Raw genomic sequence first — 15,809 nt, 5'->3', positions numbered from 1 at the left:
ATTTTTAGTGCTGCGCCAGCATAACTGTCATCAAGCTTGCAAAGCATGCCAAAAATCCAGGTGAAATTCACTTCCAGGCACTGAAAAGGGTTTTTCGCTATCTTGCTGGTACAAATTTTCTTACAATCTCTTTCTTACCAGAAATAGATCTGATTTCATGCTCAATGGCAGTATCTGGCTACTGCGATGCTGACTGGGCAGGACCACATAGTGAGAAAGGACTTTCCACATCTGGTTTCCTGTTCAAGATGGCTGGTGGAGCAATTTCTTGGACCTCTAAGAAACAACCATGTGTTACTCTCTCCACCACTGAGAGTGAATACATTGCTGAAGCTCTAGCAGTACAAGAAGCACTTTGGTTAACTCAATTGCTTGCAGAACTTGGGATTGAAGGTTTTCTTAGGAAGCCTATTCCTATTTTTGCAGACAATAATGGAGCAATTGCTTTGGCATCAAATCCGGAGTTCCATGCGGCAACAAACCACATTGCCATTCGTTATCATCGACTTCGTGAAGAAGTCGCAGCTGGTAATGTGGAATTCATCAAAATCCCGATAGCTGAAATGGCTGCCGACGGTCTCACAAAGCCTCTCGGAAAAACGATGTTCAAGCGCTGGGTAACGCAGGTGGGTCTAACAACCTACAAAAGCGACCTGTACCCTTGATTTTCGATTTACATACAAAAATGGGGGATTATTTCATGGAGAAGAAGGGTCTTTTGCTATGCAGGACGACTACATACTAGTCATGGGCGGTGTTAGAAGTCACATGACTTCTTTGTTTGCTCCTAGTACTTAGTCTAGCTAAACTGTCAGGGTGCGGGCTGGCAGGACGGTATGATAGGAGATGACTGGTAGGAACAGGTCGTAACAGATCAGATTCCACTTGACAGGTACGGGCAGGGGCAGGCTATTATACAAGACGTAGCTCCCAGAGCTACAACAGGATCTAGAACTGAAGTTCAGATATGTGCTCCCGAGAGGATTGCAGGGTTGCATACTCTCGGCGCCTGAGGCCGCTACTCAGCGGCGCTCGGACCAAGCAATTGGTCACAGGAAAAAGGGGTTTCATGTTGGATAAGCGAGGGCTTGGCATGTTATGTAATAACCCTACATTATAACTGGTGTTTAGCACTATCCAATAGAAACCATGCGATCCTTACAGAATCTCAGATAAACAGGTCAGAGATCACGTGCCGTGATCTTCCTCTAACTAAGCATCACGGTTCGCACCGTGACAGTATAGTTATTTCTTACCAATCGGACTACCCGGATTAAGCTACTAAACGGCTACCTTAGCGAAGTATTTCCTATACTAACCGGTATACTACAAGGCTCACTAATCTCACTAATCCTACTCCTACTCTTTAACGCGCTATTAGTACGCGCCTATATACTACGTGGTCTATATTACGGAGAGAGCGAGGTATATAGGTAGGTCGACGATATATACATTCTAGCGGTGTTAAATAGCTACGAAGAAAATATTAAGGTACTAGGGAAAGCACTATAAAGGGCGAGTATATAGGCTGAGAAATATACCGTAAAATTCGCACCCGATAAATTCGAACTAATACACTACACTTTACGAACCTAAAAACTACAATACGATGCGATATAGACACGAATAGATCCGACCCGATATGTCACGGTGTGAACCGTAATGCTTAGTAAAAGGAAGATCACGGCACGTGATCTCCGACCTGTTTATCTTGAACTTCAGTTCTAGATCCTGTTGTAGCTCTTCGAGCTACGTCTTGTATATTAGCCTGCCCCTGCCTGTGCCTGTACCTGTCAATGAGAATCTGATCTGTTACGACCTGTCCCTGCCAGTCATCTCCTATCATACCGTCCTGCCAGCCCGCACCCTGACACTACGTAGCTCCTACCCCTAGGAGTTGACTGTCTGAAAATGTCTGAACCGCCCCGAAAGCCCCCGAACTGAACTCTGGTAGACCCGGTCCTGAGCAGACCGCTACCACCGAAGAACCGCCTGCTACCGCTGAAGAACCGCCTGCTACCACTGAAGAACCGCCTGCTACCACCGAAGAACCGCCTGCTACCGCTGAAGAACCGCCTGCTACCACTGAAGATCCGCCTGCTACCACTGAAGAACCGCCTGCTACCACTGAAGAACCGCCTGCTACCGCTGAAGAACCGCCTGCTACCGCTGAAGAACCGCCTGCTACCACTGAAGAACCGCCTGCTACCACTGAAGAACCGCCTGCTACCACCGAAGAACCGCCTGCTACCGCTGAAGAACCGCCTGCTACCACTGAAGAACCGCCTGCTACCACTGAAGAACCGCCTGCTACCGCTGAAGAACCGCCTGCTACCGCTGAAGAACCGCCTGCTACCACTGAAGAACCGCCTGCTACCGCTGAAGAACCGCCTGCTACCACTGAAGAACCGCCTGCTACCGCTGAAGAACCGCCTGCTACCGCTGAAGAACCGCCTGCTACCGCTGAAGAACCGCCTGCTACCACTGAAGAACCGCCTGCTACCTGTAAAGTCCCGTCCGAGGAACCTGCCTGCACGACCAACTGGTCTCGAGAAACGAGACATTGCAGCCGTATCGCTAGCTGCGTGTGCTGCGTATGCAAGAAAGAAATACAGCATGTTCGCAATTACAACCGCGGACATCGAGACTGCACTGAACCCCAAGACCGACACTGAACCTGACCCCGTGTCTGCACTGCCTGAAGAGTTTAGAGACTTCGCCGAAGTGTTCTCACCCAAGGAAGCCGAGCGCTTGCCACCCCACCGATCATACGACCACAAGATGGTCTTACAAGAGGACAAACCCTTACCTTTTGGGCCCCTCTATCCCATGTCCCGAAATGAGCTCGAGGTCCTGAAAGACTGGATCGAAGATAACCTGAGGAAAGGGTTCATTCGGCCCAGCTCCTCGCCCGCTGCCTCGCCTGTTCTGTTCGTGAAGAAACCCGGCGGAGGTCTCCGCTTCTGCGTGGATTACCGTGCACCGAACGCAATCACTGTTAAGGACCGTTACCCGTTGCCGCTGACCAAGGAAACCCTGAATAACCTGAAAGGGATGAAGTTCTTTACGAAGATTGATATCATCTCCGCCTTCAACAATCTGCGAATTGCGGAGGGACAAGAATACCTGACTGCCTTCCGTACGAGATTAGGACTGTTCGAATCTTTGGTGATGCCATTTGGTTTAACTGGAGCCCCCGCATCCTTCCAACGATTTATCAACGACACGTTACGAGAGTACCTGGACTGTTTCTGTACTGCTTACCTGGACGATATCCTGATTTACAGCCGCACGCGTGCGGAACACATAGAACATGTACGAAAAGTCCTTCAGCGCCTCCGAGAGGCAGGCCTGTTCGCAAAACTATCGAAATGCGAATTCTGTGTGTCCGAGACGAAGTTCCTTGGTATTATCATCGGTGAAGATGGTATCCGTATGGACCCCGACAAGATCGAAACGATCGTGAACTGGAAAACACCGACCTGTCTGACTGATGTGCAAGCCTTTATTGGTTTCGGCAACTTCTACCGCCGCTTTATCAGAGACTTCTTGAAAGTCATCGCCCCGCTCGTGAGACTCACGAAGAAAGACGTCCGTTTCGAATGGACACCTGTCTGCCAGCTGAGCTTCGAAGCCTTGAAGAAGGCGTTTACATCTGCCCCGGTTCTGAAAGCGTTTGACTGGTCCAAGGAGATAGTCCTGGAAACAGACGCGTCTGATTTTGTCTCTGCCGGTGTACTGTCTCAGTACGATGACGCTGGAATACTGCACCCTATCGCATTTTTCTCGAAAAAACACTCCGCCGCCGAGTGTAACTATGAGATATACGATAAAGAACTGCTAGCCATAATCCGCTGCTTCGAAGAGTGGCGTCCCGAACTGGAGGGCACACCCTCGCCCGTGAAGGTCATAACTGACCACCGCAATCTGGAATATTTCACGACAACGAAACTCCTGAACCGCCACCAAGCCCGATGGTCTGAATTCCTGTCCCGGTTTAACTTCAAGATCACGTACCGTCCCGGAAAACAAGGTGCAAAGCCCGACGCCCTGACCAGGAGGTCAGAGGATATCCCTAAAGAGGGGGATGAGCGCTTAGCGCATCAGAGCCAGACTGTTCTGAAGAAAGAAAACCTACAGATAAACGTCACAACACGACAGAGAAACGGAGTCACTACAACCACTCCACCTGAACTGCCAGACCTGCCCGAACCACCATCTACGATCAAGGATTTACTGCTGGAAGCCTACAACCAAGATAAAGTAGTACAATCTATCCTGGAAGCGTTAGACAAGAACGCTAGCCGTCACCCTGAGATTACACTTGCCGACTGCGAACGAAGAGGCAACTACCTCTACTACCGGAACCGCTTGTACGTCCCTGACAACGATGAACTGAAAGCTGAAATACTGCGCCTGTGTCATGACAAGCCCACCGTGGGACACCCTGGCCGGTCGAAGACCTATGAACTGCTGTCCCGAGAATACTACTGGCCTAGAGTATACCAGTACGTGAGCGACTGGACCAAGAACTGCCACACCTGCCGCCGTATCACCCCCGCCCGAGAAGTCCGTCAAGGGATCCTGAGACAACTGCCCGTACCTGAGAGAGCCTGGCAAGATATCAGCATGGACTTCATCACGCACCTGCCCCTGAGCTACGGTTACGACGCCATCCTAGTCGTGGTAGACCGTCTGACCAAGATGAAGCACTTCATACACTGCAAGGGAACCTGCAACGCTGAAGAAGTCGCCCGCCTGTACACCCGTCATGTCTGGAAACTGCACGGCCTGCCGAATACCGTTGTATCTGACCGAGGACCCCAGTTCGTGGCCCAATTCTGGAAACACCTGACAAAGCGCCTGCGAATCACCAACCTGCTGTCAACCGCTTATCACCCGGAAACTGATGGCCAGACTGAACGCGCGAACGCCGTACTGGAACAATACCTCCGAGCGTATGTGTCCTACTTACAGGACGACTGGTCTGAATGGCTCCTGCTGGCCGAATTCACTGCAAACTCTCATTACTCCGAGAGCACCCGAGTTTCTCCGTTCTACGCGAACTATGGGTTCCACCCCCGCATCGGGTTCGAACCATCCCAGCCTGCCAGTCACCCTGCGACCCGAGACGCGGAAAAGTTTGCTACACGAATGCAAGAACTGACTGAGTACGTCCGCGCCGAGATACTGTCCGCACAAGCCCGATACGAAGAACAAACGAACCGTCACCGTGCCCCTGCCCGCCGATACCGTCCTGGACAACTGGTCTGGCTGAACGCCAGGAATATCCGAACCCTCCGCCCGCAGAAGAAACTGGACTGGAAGAACCTAGGCCCCTTTAAGGTCCTAGAAGCTATAAGCGCACACGCTTACAAGCTCGAACTGCCTGCTAGTATGAAGATCCACCCTGTGTTTAACGTCAGCCTGCTACAGCCTGCCGCCACGAACCCGGTAAATGGACAAGTTACTGAACCCGCACCGCCTGTCGAAGTCGAAGGACTGGAAGAATGGGAAGTTGAAGACATCTTAGATTCCCGCTGGGAACGACGAGGCCGAGGAGGCCCGCGTCTGAAGTACACCGTCAAATGGATTGGTTACGACGAACCCACTGAAGAGCCTGTTGAATACCTGGACCACGCCCGCGAAATCATACGGAACTTCCACCGAAGATACCCGCACAAGCCTCGCCTCGACGGAGCTCGGCTCTAAGGGAGGGGGTACTGTCACGGTGTGAACCGTAATGCTTAGTAAAAGGAAGATCACGGCACGTGATCTCCGACCTGTTTATCTTGAACTTCAGTTCTAGATCCTGTTGTAGCTCTTCGAGCTACGTCTTGTATATTAGCCTGCCCCTGCCTGTGCCTGTACCTGTCAATGAGAATCTGATCTGTTACGACCTGTCCCTGCCAGTCATCTCCTATCATACCGTCCTGCCAGCCCGCACCCTGACACGATACGATAGAACGATAATTAGATACGATTAACTGGAACCGAAACTACTCCTCCTCGAGATATTGATATTTAGGAAGTGCTAGATAACCTATTGGGTTATAACGGTATACCGGTGATAATACCTAGCGAACTAATAATAATACTAGTCGGTGCTAGTAGCACCGACTAGTACTACTAAATACCTAGGTATATAGCTCGATAAATACCTCGATTTCTTAATACACCGGAAGAAGATACTTATAAATGGAGCTAGTAGCCTAGAAGCGCTCCGTAGGATCTTAGGTTCTACTTAGGGATTATCACTAGTCGTAATGCGGAGAGTATACTAGGTAGTCATTATTCTATAGATACTATAGGGACTATCTACGTGGTATTGTCCGGCTATTAGGTTAATACTAAGAGGGGATCTTAATAAGCTCACTAACGAACTAATTAAGATAGAAAAACGCGTAGTAATTCTAATTAGCGGAGCGTTCCGCACTCTTCACTTCGGCATTATCTGTATACTTTGGGAGCGATCCCGCTCGGCGTTAGGTTTCGAGTTCTTGCTTCGGTTGGAGAAGCGCCTACATAGTCATACGCAACTAGTTAGACTGCAACAGGTTAATTGAACTTTGATTGATTGATTGATTGACGGCATTCTGGTTTCTGTTCTCGCTGAACTTGGTTGGCTTGGCTGTAACGATTTGTTGCTTGGGAAAACTTGGACACTTGGATACTTGGGTCGAAAATTAGACGTAGACCATTGATTCGTTTAATTTCTCTTCCTTATCCGATGTCCCTGTTCCTATGACTATCAAAAGAAATCCTCTTTGATAACAAGAAAATGCAGAGTGCTACATAAACCGGTTCTATGAAGCTTAAGGATTGGATAGGGGGCTTTTATGAGAGATTCGCCACGAAGATGACAACCAACTACTACCTTCCAACTTGGAACAATGTGAGAAAGAACACTGTAAAAGAAAAGAAAAAAAACTCACGGCATCGATTTCCCTATTTGTCTACTTCAATAAGCACCGAGTAATCATACATCGGCTAGTATTCATAGAATGCAACGACGGAATTTTATAATCGTGGAATGCATATTCAGAAACTTGAAATAAAATCCGTGACCAGGAACAACCTATTTGATTTGCACCTGTGGGAAACTTGCGCGAAAAAAAGAAACAACATGTCACCTCCAAGACAGCCTATTCTCTTCCTCACAAGTCCCGAACATGGACAGTCCAACGTCGCACTTGCAGTGGCCGAAGAGTTTCTGCACCGGGGCGAGTTCGAAATCCACGTCGCTTCCTTCAAGGAATTATCAGCTCGCGTGCAAGCGATAAATGACAAACCGGAGTACAACCAAGTGCTTCACTTTCATCCAATCGCAGGTCCGTCCTTGTCGGAAATCGTGACCCGTACCGTATCGGATATATGTCATCGGCCAGGGCTTGCGGGAACGCGTTATGCATGCAACATAATCAACATATCTGTACTGGGATGGAAGCCTGATGAGTACATACTGTCATACTGGAGCTGTCTCGAGATATTGAAAGATGTTCGCCCGGTCGTCGTAGTTGCAGATCCACTTTTGCATCTAGGACTAGATGCTGCTCGCAGCATTGACTCGCGGATCGTGATTCTTTGGCCGGTGCCTTTGAAAGATATTGTGGCCACTGTCCAACCGAAAGCTGGCATTTTTTGGAAATACCCCCTGTGAGCAACTCATGTCTCCCAAATGGAGTTTGAGGATCTCGCTGACTTTGAAATTCAGTACCGGTTCAGGATATCCATTTCCCCTACCATGGAGACTAATCCTTGCAAATGTGTACATGGTGTTTTGCTTCGGGTGGATTGTTCGCTTAGGAAAACCCATGCGCGATCTTCTGGACATTCGAAGGAAAGCAGGAATTCGGACTGCATTTCCTCACGTGGCACCTTACTGTAAAAACCACCTGCACCTCTCGCCTTCATTCCGAGATATGGATTTTCCGTTACACGTCCCGGGCAATGTTATCAGCTGCGGTCCAATCGTCCGGTCATTTTCGTCGCTTATAGAAAGTGATCCAGCACTGGATTCGTGGATGAAAGAACCAACAATCCTAATATGTCTTGGGTCACACGTTCAAGCCCCAGAGAATGATGCAATACAGATGGCGATGGCGATCCAGGCTGTTTGGTGCGAGTTTCCCAATATACAGGTCTTGTGGAAGCTCAAAAGCGACTGGGAAAGCTCCTCGGCGGTCAAGAACATTCTCGGACCTCTTGTCAGTTCCGATAAAGTGAGGATCTTTCCATGGATCGAACCAGAGATTATTTCTATTTTAAAAAGCGGTAATATAGTCGCATATGTCCACCATGGAGGAGCCAACTCATTTTTTGAGGCATGCAAGTAAGTTTTCCCCGGGGTCGCACGTTGGCGAAGGACAAGGTGCTGATGCCTCTTCCCAGGGCGGGTGTTCCGCAGGTCATCTTACCCCAATGGTTCGACACATACGATTGTCCGGCCCGAGTCGAGTGGCTAGGTATTGGCTTACATGGAAGCCGCAATGTGGCACCGAAAATAAATGGAGCAGAGCTGTCTTCGGCCCTGCTGCGAGTGATAAAGGATGAAGCGATTCAGAAACGGGCTAGAGACATAGGAAATTTGTGCAAGACGACCGAGGGACGCGTAGTTGCTCATGATCAGATTGTACAGTATGCCCGGAAAGAGTTGTGAGTGAGTGTAGATGCAATGAATATATTGAGCCATTAGCTTCCACGGTTCTCTAGAGAACTCGGAGCGCGTGGGTGTGTATTTGGGAGAATGCTATAAAGACCAAGTTAACAAGAATCCAGTAGATTATTTGGACCAAACTAGTCAACCGAAACCCATGCGCTCATAAAAATGTAGCAACTGCGATCCTCAACGCCCGTTCCCACATCCAGAAAAGGAAAGAACCAGTAACTGTAATTAGACAGTCGACAGCTCCCTCAGAATTCGCCAGACATCTTGCCGAGATTGACACAGCTCCTCATCAACAGTTCCGTTGGCATGTCTCGCCTTAACCTCATAGTGTAGCTCAACCAGTTCCTTTGCACGACGAAGATCGGCTTTGTCGTCTGCCGGGCTCTTATCTGTCAATGCGGTACCGGATTCGGTTGAACCCGAGCCTGTGATATTTTTGTGCACATTCACCAGTGCTAGGGCCTCGTTGTGACCCTGTGCTATGCTGTTAGCGTTGTCATCTTGTCCGGTGTCCCTTATCCAAAACGTGGCTTGGACGCGTTAGTCGTAGTGGGGCAGCACTCTGGAGGAAAGGATTACAGGTGATACTTACGCAGACGCGGAGAGAATTGACATCTGACAGAATCTCTGCGACTTGCATGTTGATAGGTCTAGTGATGTTTGAGTCGGAGGGGGGACATTCGGTGTTCTTCGAGATCAGAGCCAACCATTGCAATGTCTTGGCAGACGAGGAACCTGGCCTTTGCTGGGTTGTTCACTGTCCCACCTTCACTCTCGACTCCGATGAGAGACTCCGATGTGAGGAGATATTACTGTGGATGCTCCAGGGCTCCCTGAATTCGTTTGCAAGATTCATTTTTAATGTCTAAGTATCCTCTCCTGAATGCTTTCTTGGCAGATCACCCTGTTGTTCTTTTGAATCTCCAAGTGATGATTTTGCTCTATATATTTTTGGAGTTCACAGGTCAAAAATTTACAAGTCCAAAAGACGAATTTAAGTCTCCTTGAACTCATACCGTCCCTCGCGGTCCTGTACCTCAACCTCAATCCGCCCCTCCTCGATCTCCTTTCCAGCAACCTCAATCGATGCCCTCATAACATCACCCGCTTTGACTTGTCCAACACCCTTTGGCGTACCGGTAAGAACGATATCACCCTTCTCTAATGTCATCACGCGCGAGATCTGCGCAAGCTGCTGCGGAATGCGGTACAACATCAGGCTAGTCGAGTCCGCCTGGCGCTCGTCCTGGCCAACGCTCAGGCGCAGGAATGCGTCATGCGGATTAGGAATGCGCGACTTGGCGATCTCCTGCGAGATAGGGAGGAAGGTGTCGAAGCCCTTGGCGATGGACCAGGGAAGGCCCTTCTTCTTTGCCTCGTCTTGCACGTTGCGAGCTGTCATATCAATGGCGAGGACGTAGCCTGTTTTCCGCAATGGGGGTTTTTTTGTCAGCGACTTGCTGCCTGAGCCAAAATCCGGGGTCCACCACGACATGCCCATTCAGATCCGGATTTCGTGCTGCACTCACTCTGAATCGCATCCAGTGCCGCTTTTTCATCGTTAGGATCGAGGTCGCGTACGGTCTTTCCGATCACCAGACCCAGTTCGACCTCGTAGTGCAGGCTGACACCCTTGGGGCGGAGGACAGGGCCCGAGCCGGGGATTAAGATGGATGATGCGGGCTTGAGGAAAAAGAATGGCTGTTTGGGAGCTGTGTTGTTGAGCTCTGTAATGTGATCACTGTATGATACCATGCTATTAGCAATTGTGGCCGAGAGGCAGAAAGCGGCGCCGCTGTCGGAACTCTTGAGGGAAACAAGGCGCCGGGAGACGGAGAGACTCACGCATAGTTACGGCCGATACACATAATCTTGCGGCAGTTGGCGCGGACAGAAGCCATTTTGGAAGGAATTGAAGCTATGCGATGGACCAAGTAAGAGGAATTAAGGAAAGAAGTCGTGAGGGAGGGTCAATCCGAAGCCTCGGGTGTTCTCCGAAAGATGCGGAGAACTCCAGAGCTAGGCGGGTTTCTGCCGCGACCGCTTGTATCTTTATCCACTGAGTGGAGGGCTAAAAAGTGCTAACAGATAGAAAACAACCAGAAGGTACTTACTCGACAAATCTAACGTTGGAAATTTCAGTGGTGATCATTTAGTGGTTTTGTCCAATCCTGCCACTCTATATATCAATGCATAAGGATGGGATTTTACACTTCCAGTGCCAAACTAGATGGGAAAATCTTCACAGGGAGCTTTTGAATACTATGGCAACCTGCTCCATGGATTACAGGGTTTGTTAGTCGATAATTAAAACCTCAATAGTTTCATATCGAGCCACAACCATCGGCTCGCTTGTCCGAGAATCGGAACATGTTCCGATCAATCCAACACTATCTATGAAAGATCCCCAGAGTGACAAATGTAGAGTGTCAAGGCATTCTAAAAGCTTGAAGGACTGAGAATTGACAAGGGAGAGAAGCAATTCACGGCTCTCTCAGATCAAGCGCTGACATGTTCGCATCTGAGATTCATAGATAGGCACCTCGGAGAGGGCCTAGATGATCACCTTTTGCCTTGCTTGCGACTTCAGAACGTGTGGCTCCTCACCGCGACCAACCGGGGAAAGTCCCGTTGTATGAAAGTAGGTTTGGTTTGTGAGTGAAATCTTTGGAGCCTTAGAAATTACAGCTTCATTCGCCAAATCGTGACGGAGTGTTAGTGTGGGGCCTCAGGATGGAGGTTCAATAGCTGTCAAACAGGCTTCAGATGCGCTTGTGCCGCTCCGACCCTGCCACTATTGTCAGAGTGAAGGGTATTGCAATTACGGGACACAGAGAATGGGGAGAGGTTCGGGGTTACACTATTTAAAGATGTATTCACAAAGCAAAATACGTGTTTTAATAATCATTCAAGGACGACGCCCTGAGGAACAAGTCACATTTTGGCCCGGTCTATTGATTAAGTACGAAAAGAGGCAGCATCCTTAACCAACAAGAGCGAGCTAGATACAGACAAGGGGAAAACAGAGGAAATGCATAAGAAATAAGAGAAAACAGAGCAGCAAGAGGTGAACGCAAACATGTCTCATCTCCATTGGTGCAAGACATAGGAAACCATAGCAAGGGCCGAAAAATGACCGAGGCGTCGACTTATCGACTCAATATGCGGATGCATAGCCCCAGTCACTTCTCCTGCACATTGCAGGCGGAAACGCAGAAAGCCACTTTTAACGCAGATTCTGCGATCGTAAACCGCATCAAGACGTCAAGAGTTAGGGTGTTTAGATGAGGTCAGCCACGTTCATGGGCATCTCCTCAACCTGGGTGGAGTAGAACTGCTCGATCTCACGGAGCATGCGAACATCGTCAGCAGTGACGAAGTTGATGGCAACACCCTTACGACCGAAACGACCACCACGACCGATACGGTGAATGTAGTTCTCGCGGTTGGCGGGAAGATCGTAGTTGATGACCAGGGAAACCTGCTGGACATCGATACCACGGGCCAAAAGATCAGTGGCGATCAGGACACGGGAAGAACCGGAGCGGAACTCCTTCATGATAACATCACGCTGACCCTGTTCCATATCACCGTGCATAGCGGAGACAGTGAAATCACGAGCAGTGAGCTTGTCGGTGAGCCAGTCGACCTTTCGGCGGGTGTTGCAGAAGATGACAGCTTGAGTAATGGTGACGGTCTCGTAGAGATCGGAGAGGGTGTCGAGCTTCCATTCCTCCTTCTCAACAGCGATGTAGAACTGCTTGATACCCTCAAGGGTGAGTTCTTGCTTCTTGACAAGGATACGGACGGGGTCGCGCATGAACTTAGTGGTGACCTCGAGGACATCCTGGGGCATGGTAGCGGAGAGCAGGGTGACCTGGGTAGACTGAGGAAGCAGCTGGAAGATGTCGTAGATCTGCTCGGTGAAACCACGCTGAAAAAAAAAGGAGTTAAAACCGATTTCCGATTGATTGGCATAAGATCAGTTGGAAAACTTACGGACAGCATCTCATCGGCCTCGTCGAGGATGAAGAGCTTCATGGCGGTGGTGGAGAGAACACGGCGCTGGATCATGTCGTGGACACGGCCGGGGGTACCGACAACGACCTGGGGGCCGGCGCGGAGAGCGTTCATGTCCTCACGGACGTTGGTACCACCGATACAGGCGTGGCAGTCAAGGGACATGAAGTCACCGATGGCGACAACGACCTTCTGGATCTGCTGAGCCAACTCACGGGTAGGAGCAAGGATCAGAGCCTGGCAGGCCTTGACCTCAGGGTCGATCTTCTGCAGGGCGGAGATGGAGAAGGTAGCGGTCTTACCGGTACCGGACTGAGCCTGGGCAATAACATCGTTGCCTGAACTCAGAGATTAGGCGCGAATTTCAAAAGTGGGCTCGGAATGAAATTAAACTCACCCTTGATGATGGGCATGATGGCACGCTGCTGGATGGCGGAAGGACGCTCGAAACCGTAAGCGTAGACACCTAGTATCCAACCATCAGTATTTTTTTCCCCAACCCCACCTGATAAGACGAAGAGGGGTACATACCGCGAAGCAGCTCGGGCTTCAGGTCCATAGCGTCGAAGGAGTCGGTGACCTCATCGTAGTTAGACTCGATCTGCCCTGTTGAGAAAAAAAAGACATGTTAGCCCCCATCTTCATTCGACGCCTTCCCTATCTGACGCCACCAAATACTGAATGCGATCGCGGTTGCGACCTTCAGTGAAAGCAAAGTAACGGGACTTTCATCAAAAAGTAACAGGAGCGTAGCACATACCCTCGGCAAGATCCTCAAGACCCTTGTCAGCCATATTTGCGGTTTGATAGAAAAGATCACAGGCGTTGGCTGTGATCGGTGTGGTGGGGTAGTTTTAGCGAACTTATGTAGGTTCGCTGCGTGGGAAAGTTAACTTCTAGTACCTCAGACTCTTTATCAAAGAGCCTTTGTATAGGATACTAGGAAAGGATGACAAAAGTGGTTGGATGTGAAAATCACAAATGGGGTGGGAAGAGGAAGAGAAGAAAAGCGAAAAAATCGAATGGCCACAACTGCGGCGCCATTTGCTACGCTTTTTTTTTTTTTACGGGGCATTATCCTACCGCTTACCCTGTTGGGGAGTGGCCAAGCCCAAGCGAGTTTAGAGTGGGCGAGATGAACATCAAATCATCCTCTTATTGACTATATTTTCTTTTTTTTCTTTCTTCGGTCTGATTGTTGTGGTGCAAACTGTTGCTTGAACCAGTCTATTTGATTCTCTTTATTCAGTTTTCTTGTTCCCATTAAATTGGTGAACTACTTTCTAGTTGGGCCTGGTCGCCCAATCTTTGAAGCCCTAAAAGTGCCAATTTCAGATCATGCCTGACATCAAATCGTTGCCCAGTCATCCACCACCACAGGATGCAGATATCATAAGGGAGGCTATTCCCTCCCACCCACTAGGCGTGAAGCCAAGTGGAAATGCTCTATTGGCTACCTGGAGTCTTCGCAACGCCATGGGGATCTTTCAACACCTGCCAGACGAACTAATCCTGTTGTTGTTGGAGGCCTTCGACGGGCCAAGCCTGTTGAGAATCGGGCGGACATGCAAGGCCTTCTATGCATTTACCCGGGCTGAAGAATTGTGGAAGGCGCTGTTTGTTTGGTAAGCCAAAAGCCTACAGATCCAGTTGAATCATGTAAATCCGAGTGATGTTTTGGTCTTGAGCCCTACCCTTATTCATAATAGAACAATTTCCTAATGAACGAATTTGATCTCCAAACTAAGTCTGGCTGCAGTGACTCAAGAGAAGATTTCACATGGCGAGGGACATGGCGGTCAACATATCTCAATATCCCTGCTTCTAAAGTGCCCATGGTGGACTGTTCCCAGCTATTCTCCGATTCTCTCTACCGGCCGTTCAATTGTGCACATATCTCACTCGACCCCTATGTCTCTAAGATCCCGGCGCGGAACCAGATTGCACGACTTCCCGAGCTGTCACCAGAGGAATTCCAAGCAAAGTGGACCGACCGACCATTCATCTTGACTGAGCCTGTCAAGGCCTGGCCAGCATATAAGACCTGGAACGTCGGGTCACTACTCGCCCGATACGGGAAGACCAAGTTCCGTGCCGAAGCTGTGGACTGGGCTATGCGCACTTACGGCGACTACATGGCAGACAACTCTGACGAGAGCCCACTATACCTATTTGACCGGTCTTTCGTCTCGAAGATGGGACTGTCCGTCGGATCTTCAGAAACAACGCCAGACGCATCGTACTGGCCCCCAGCGTGCTTCGCTGAAGACTTCTTCTCCGTACTTGGTGACGACCGCCCTGATCATCAGTGGTTAATTATCGGTCCCGAGCGGTCCGGCAGCAAGTTCCACAAAGATCCCAATGCCACCAGCGCATGGAACGCCGTGTTGCGTGGGCCCAAATATTGGATAATGTTCCCGTCTAGCACAAAACAGCCCCCGCCTCCGGGTGTCTTTGTTTCCGATGACCAGAGTGAAGTGACTTCTCCGCTGAGCATTGCAGAATGGCTACTGGGATTCCATGCCGAGGCACGCCGGACCCCGGGCTGTGTGGAAGGAATATGCGGCGAGGGTGAGATTCTACACGTTCCGTCTGGATGGTGGCATTTGGTCGTGAACCTGGAGCCGTCGATCGCTATTACGCAGAACTTTATTCCCCGAGGCCATCTCGGCGCTGCCTTGGATTTCTTGTCTAACAAGCCGGACCAGGTGTCTGGGTTCCGGAAGAACGTAGCTAATCCATGTGAACGGTTTATGACCGGTATGCGCGAGGCATATCCCGACCTGCTGGAGCAAGCCTGGAATGAGTTACAGAAGAAGAGCGAAGGCAAGAAGCGCAAGTGGGAAGATATTGTTCATGGGGAGACAACGGAGACTCCTGATGGTCAAGACACCGAAGGAGGTGGATTTAGCTTTGGGTTTGGTGATGATGGGAGTGATGTTGAAGTTCCATGAACTATTACTGCAATATGGAGAGATTGATGGAACCACAAAACAACGAGGTCACCACCACAAACCAGCGCCGCTCTCCACCAGAAAGGGCTCTCAAACCCATCGACTCCAATCTCAAAACCAGTCCAGAATTTGACTTACTGGTCGTGTTATTCTACACCTGCCTCCGA

General features: G+C 49.8%; 5 protein-coding genes across 5 annotated transcripts; 2 read left to right on the top strand and 3 right to left on the bottom strand.

Moving 5' to 3' along the window:
• Positions 1–1,642: 1,642 nt before the first annotated feature.
• Pdw03_5568 (Allantoate permease) lies at positions 1,643–2,675 on the top strand (the record flags this gene model as incomplete). Its single annotated transcript, XM_066101092.1, has 2 exons — positions 1,643–1,650; positions 1,955–2,675. The coding sequence occupies 2 exons, from the start codon at positions 1,643–1,645 to the stop codon at positions 2,673–2,675; spliced, it is 729 nt and encodes a 242-aa protein (XP_065958032.1).
• Positions 2,676–8,893: 6,218 nt separating this feature from the next.
• Pdw03_5567 (Fumarylacetoacetase, C-terminal-like protein) lies at positions 8,894–9,308 on the bottom strand (the record flags this gene model as incomplete). The annotated part of the gene is made up of 2 exons (XM_014683265.1): positions 8,894–9,142; positions 9,261–9,308. 2 exons carry the CDS (start codon positions 9,306–9,308, stop codon positions 8,894–8,896), a joined length of 297 nt encoding a protein of 98 aa, XP_014538751.1.
• Positions 9,309–9,662: 354 nt separating this feature from the next.
• On the bottom strand, positions 9,663–10,569 carry Pdw03_5566 (Fumarylacetoacetase, C-terminal-related; the record flags this gene model as incomplete). Its single annotated transcript, XM_066101091.1, has 3 exons — positions 9,663–10,090; positions 10,198–10,409; positions 10,514–10,569. 3 exons carry the CDS (start codon positions 10,567–10,569, stop codon positions 9,663–9,665), a joined length of 696 nt encoding a protein of 231 aa, XP_065958031.1.
• A 1,379-nt stretch (positions 10,570–11,948) lies between these two features.
• On the bottom strand, positions 11,949–13,482 carry Pdw03_5565 (ATP-dependent RNA helicase eIF4A; the record flags this gene model as incomplete). The annotated part of the gene is made up of 5 exons (XM_014683267.1): positions 11,949–12,602; positions 12,668–13,026; positions 13,086–13,154; positions 13,220–13,294; positions 13,449–13,482. 5 exons carry the CDS (start codon positions 13,480–13,482, stop codon positions 11,949–11,951), a joined length of 1,191 nt encoding a protein of 396 aa, XP_014538753.1.
• A 544-nt stretch (positions 13,483–14,026) lies between these two features.
• Pdw03_5564 (Cyclin-like F-box) lies at positions 14,027–15,642 on the top strand (the record flags this gene model as incomplete). Its single annotated transcript, XM_014683268.1, has 2 exons — positions 14,027–14,313; positions 14,448–15,642. 2 exons carry the CDS (start codon positions 14,027–14,029, stop codon positions 15,640–15,642), a joined length of 1,482 nt encoding a protein of 493 aa, XP_014538754.1.
• Positions 15,643–15,809: the final 167 nt, after the last annotated feature.

The sequence above is a fragment of the Penicillium digitatum genome, chromosome 6 (assembly GCF_016767815.1).
Source record: "Penicillium digitatum chromosome 6, complete sequence".
In the NCBI taxonomy this organism is placed as follows: Eukaryota; Fungi; Ascomycota; class Eurotiomycetes; order Eurotiales; family Aspergillaceae; genus Penicillium; species Penicillium digitatum.
Note: the sequence above shows the minus strand (reverse complement) of the source record. Positions and strands in the feature narration are given on the sequence as shown.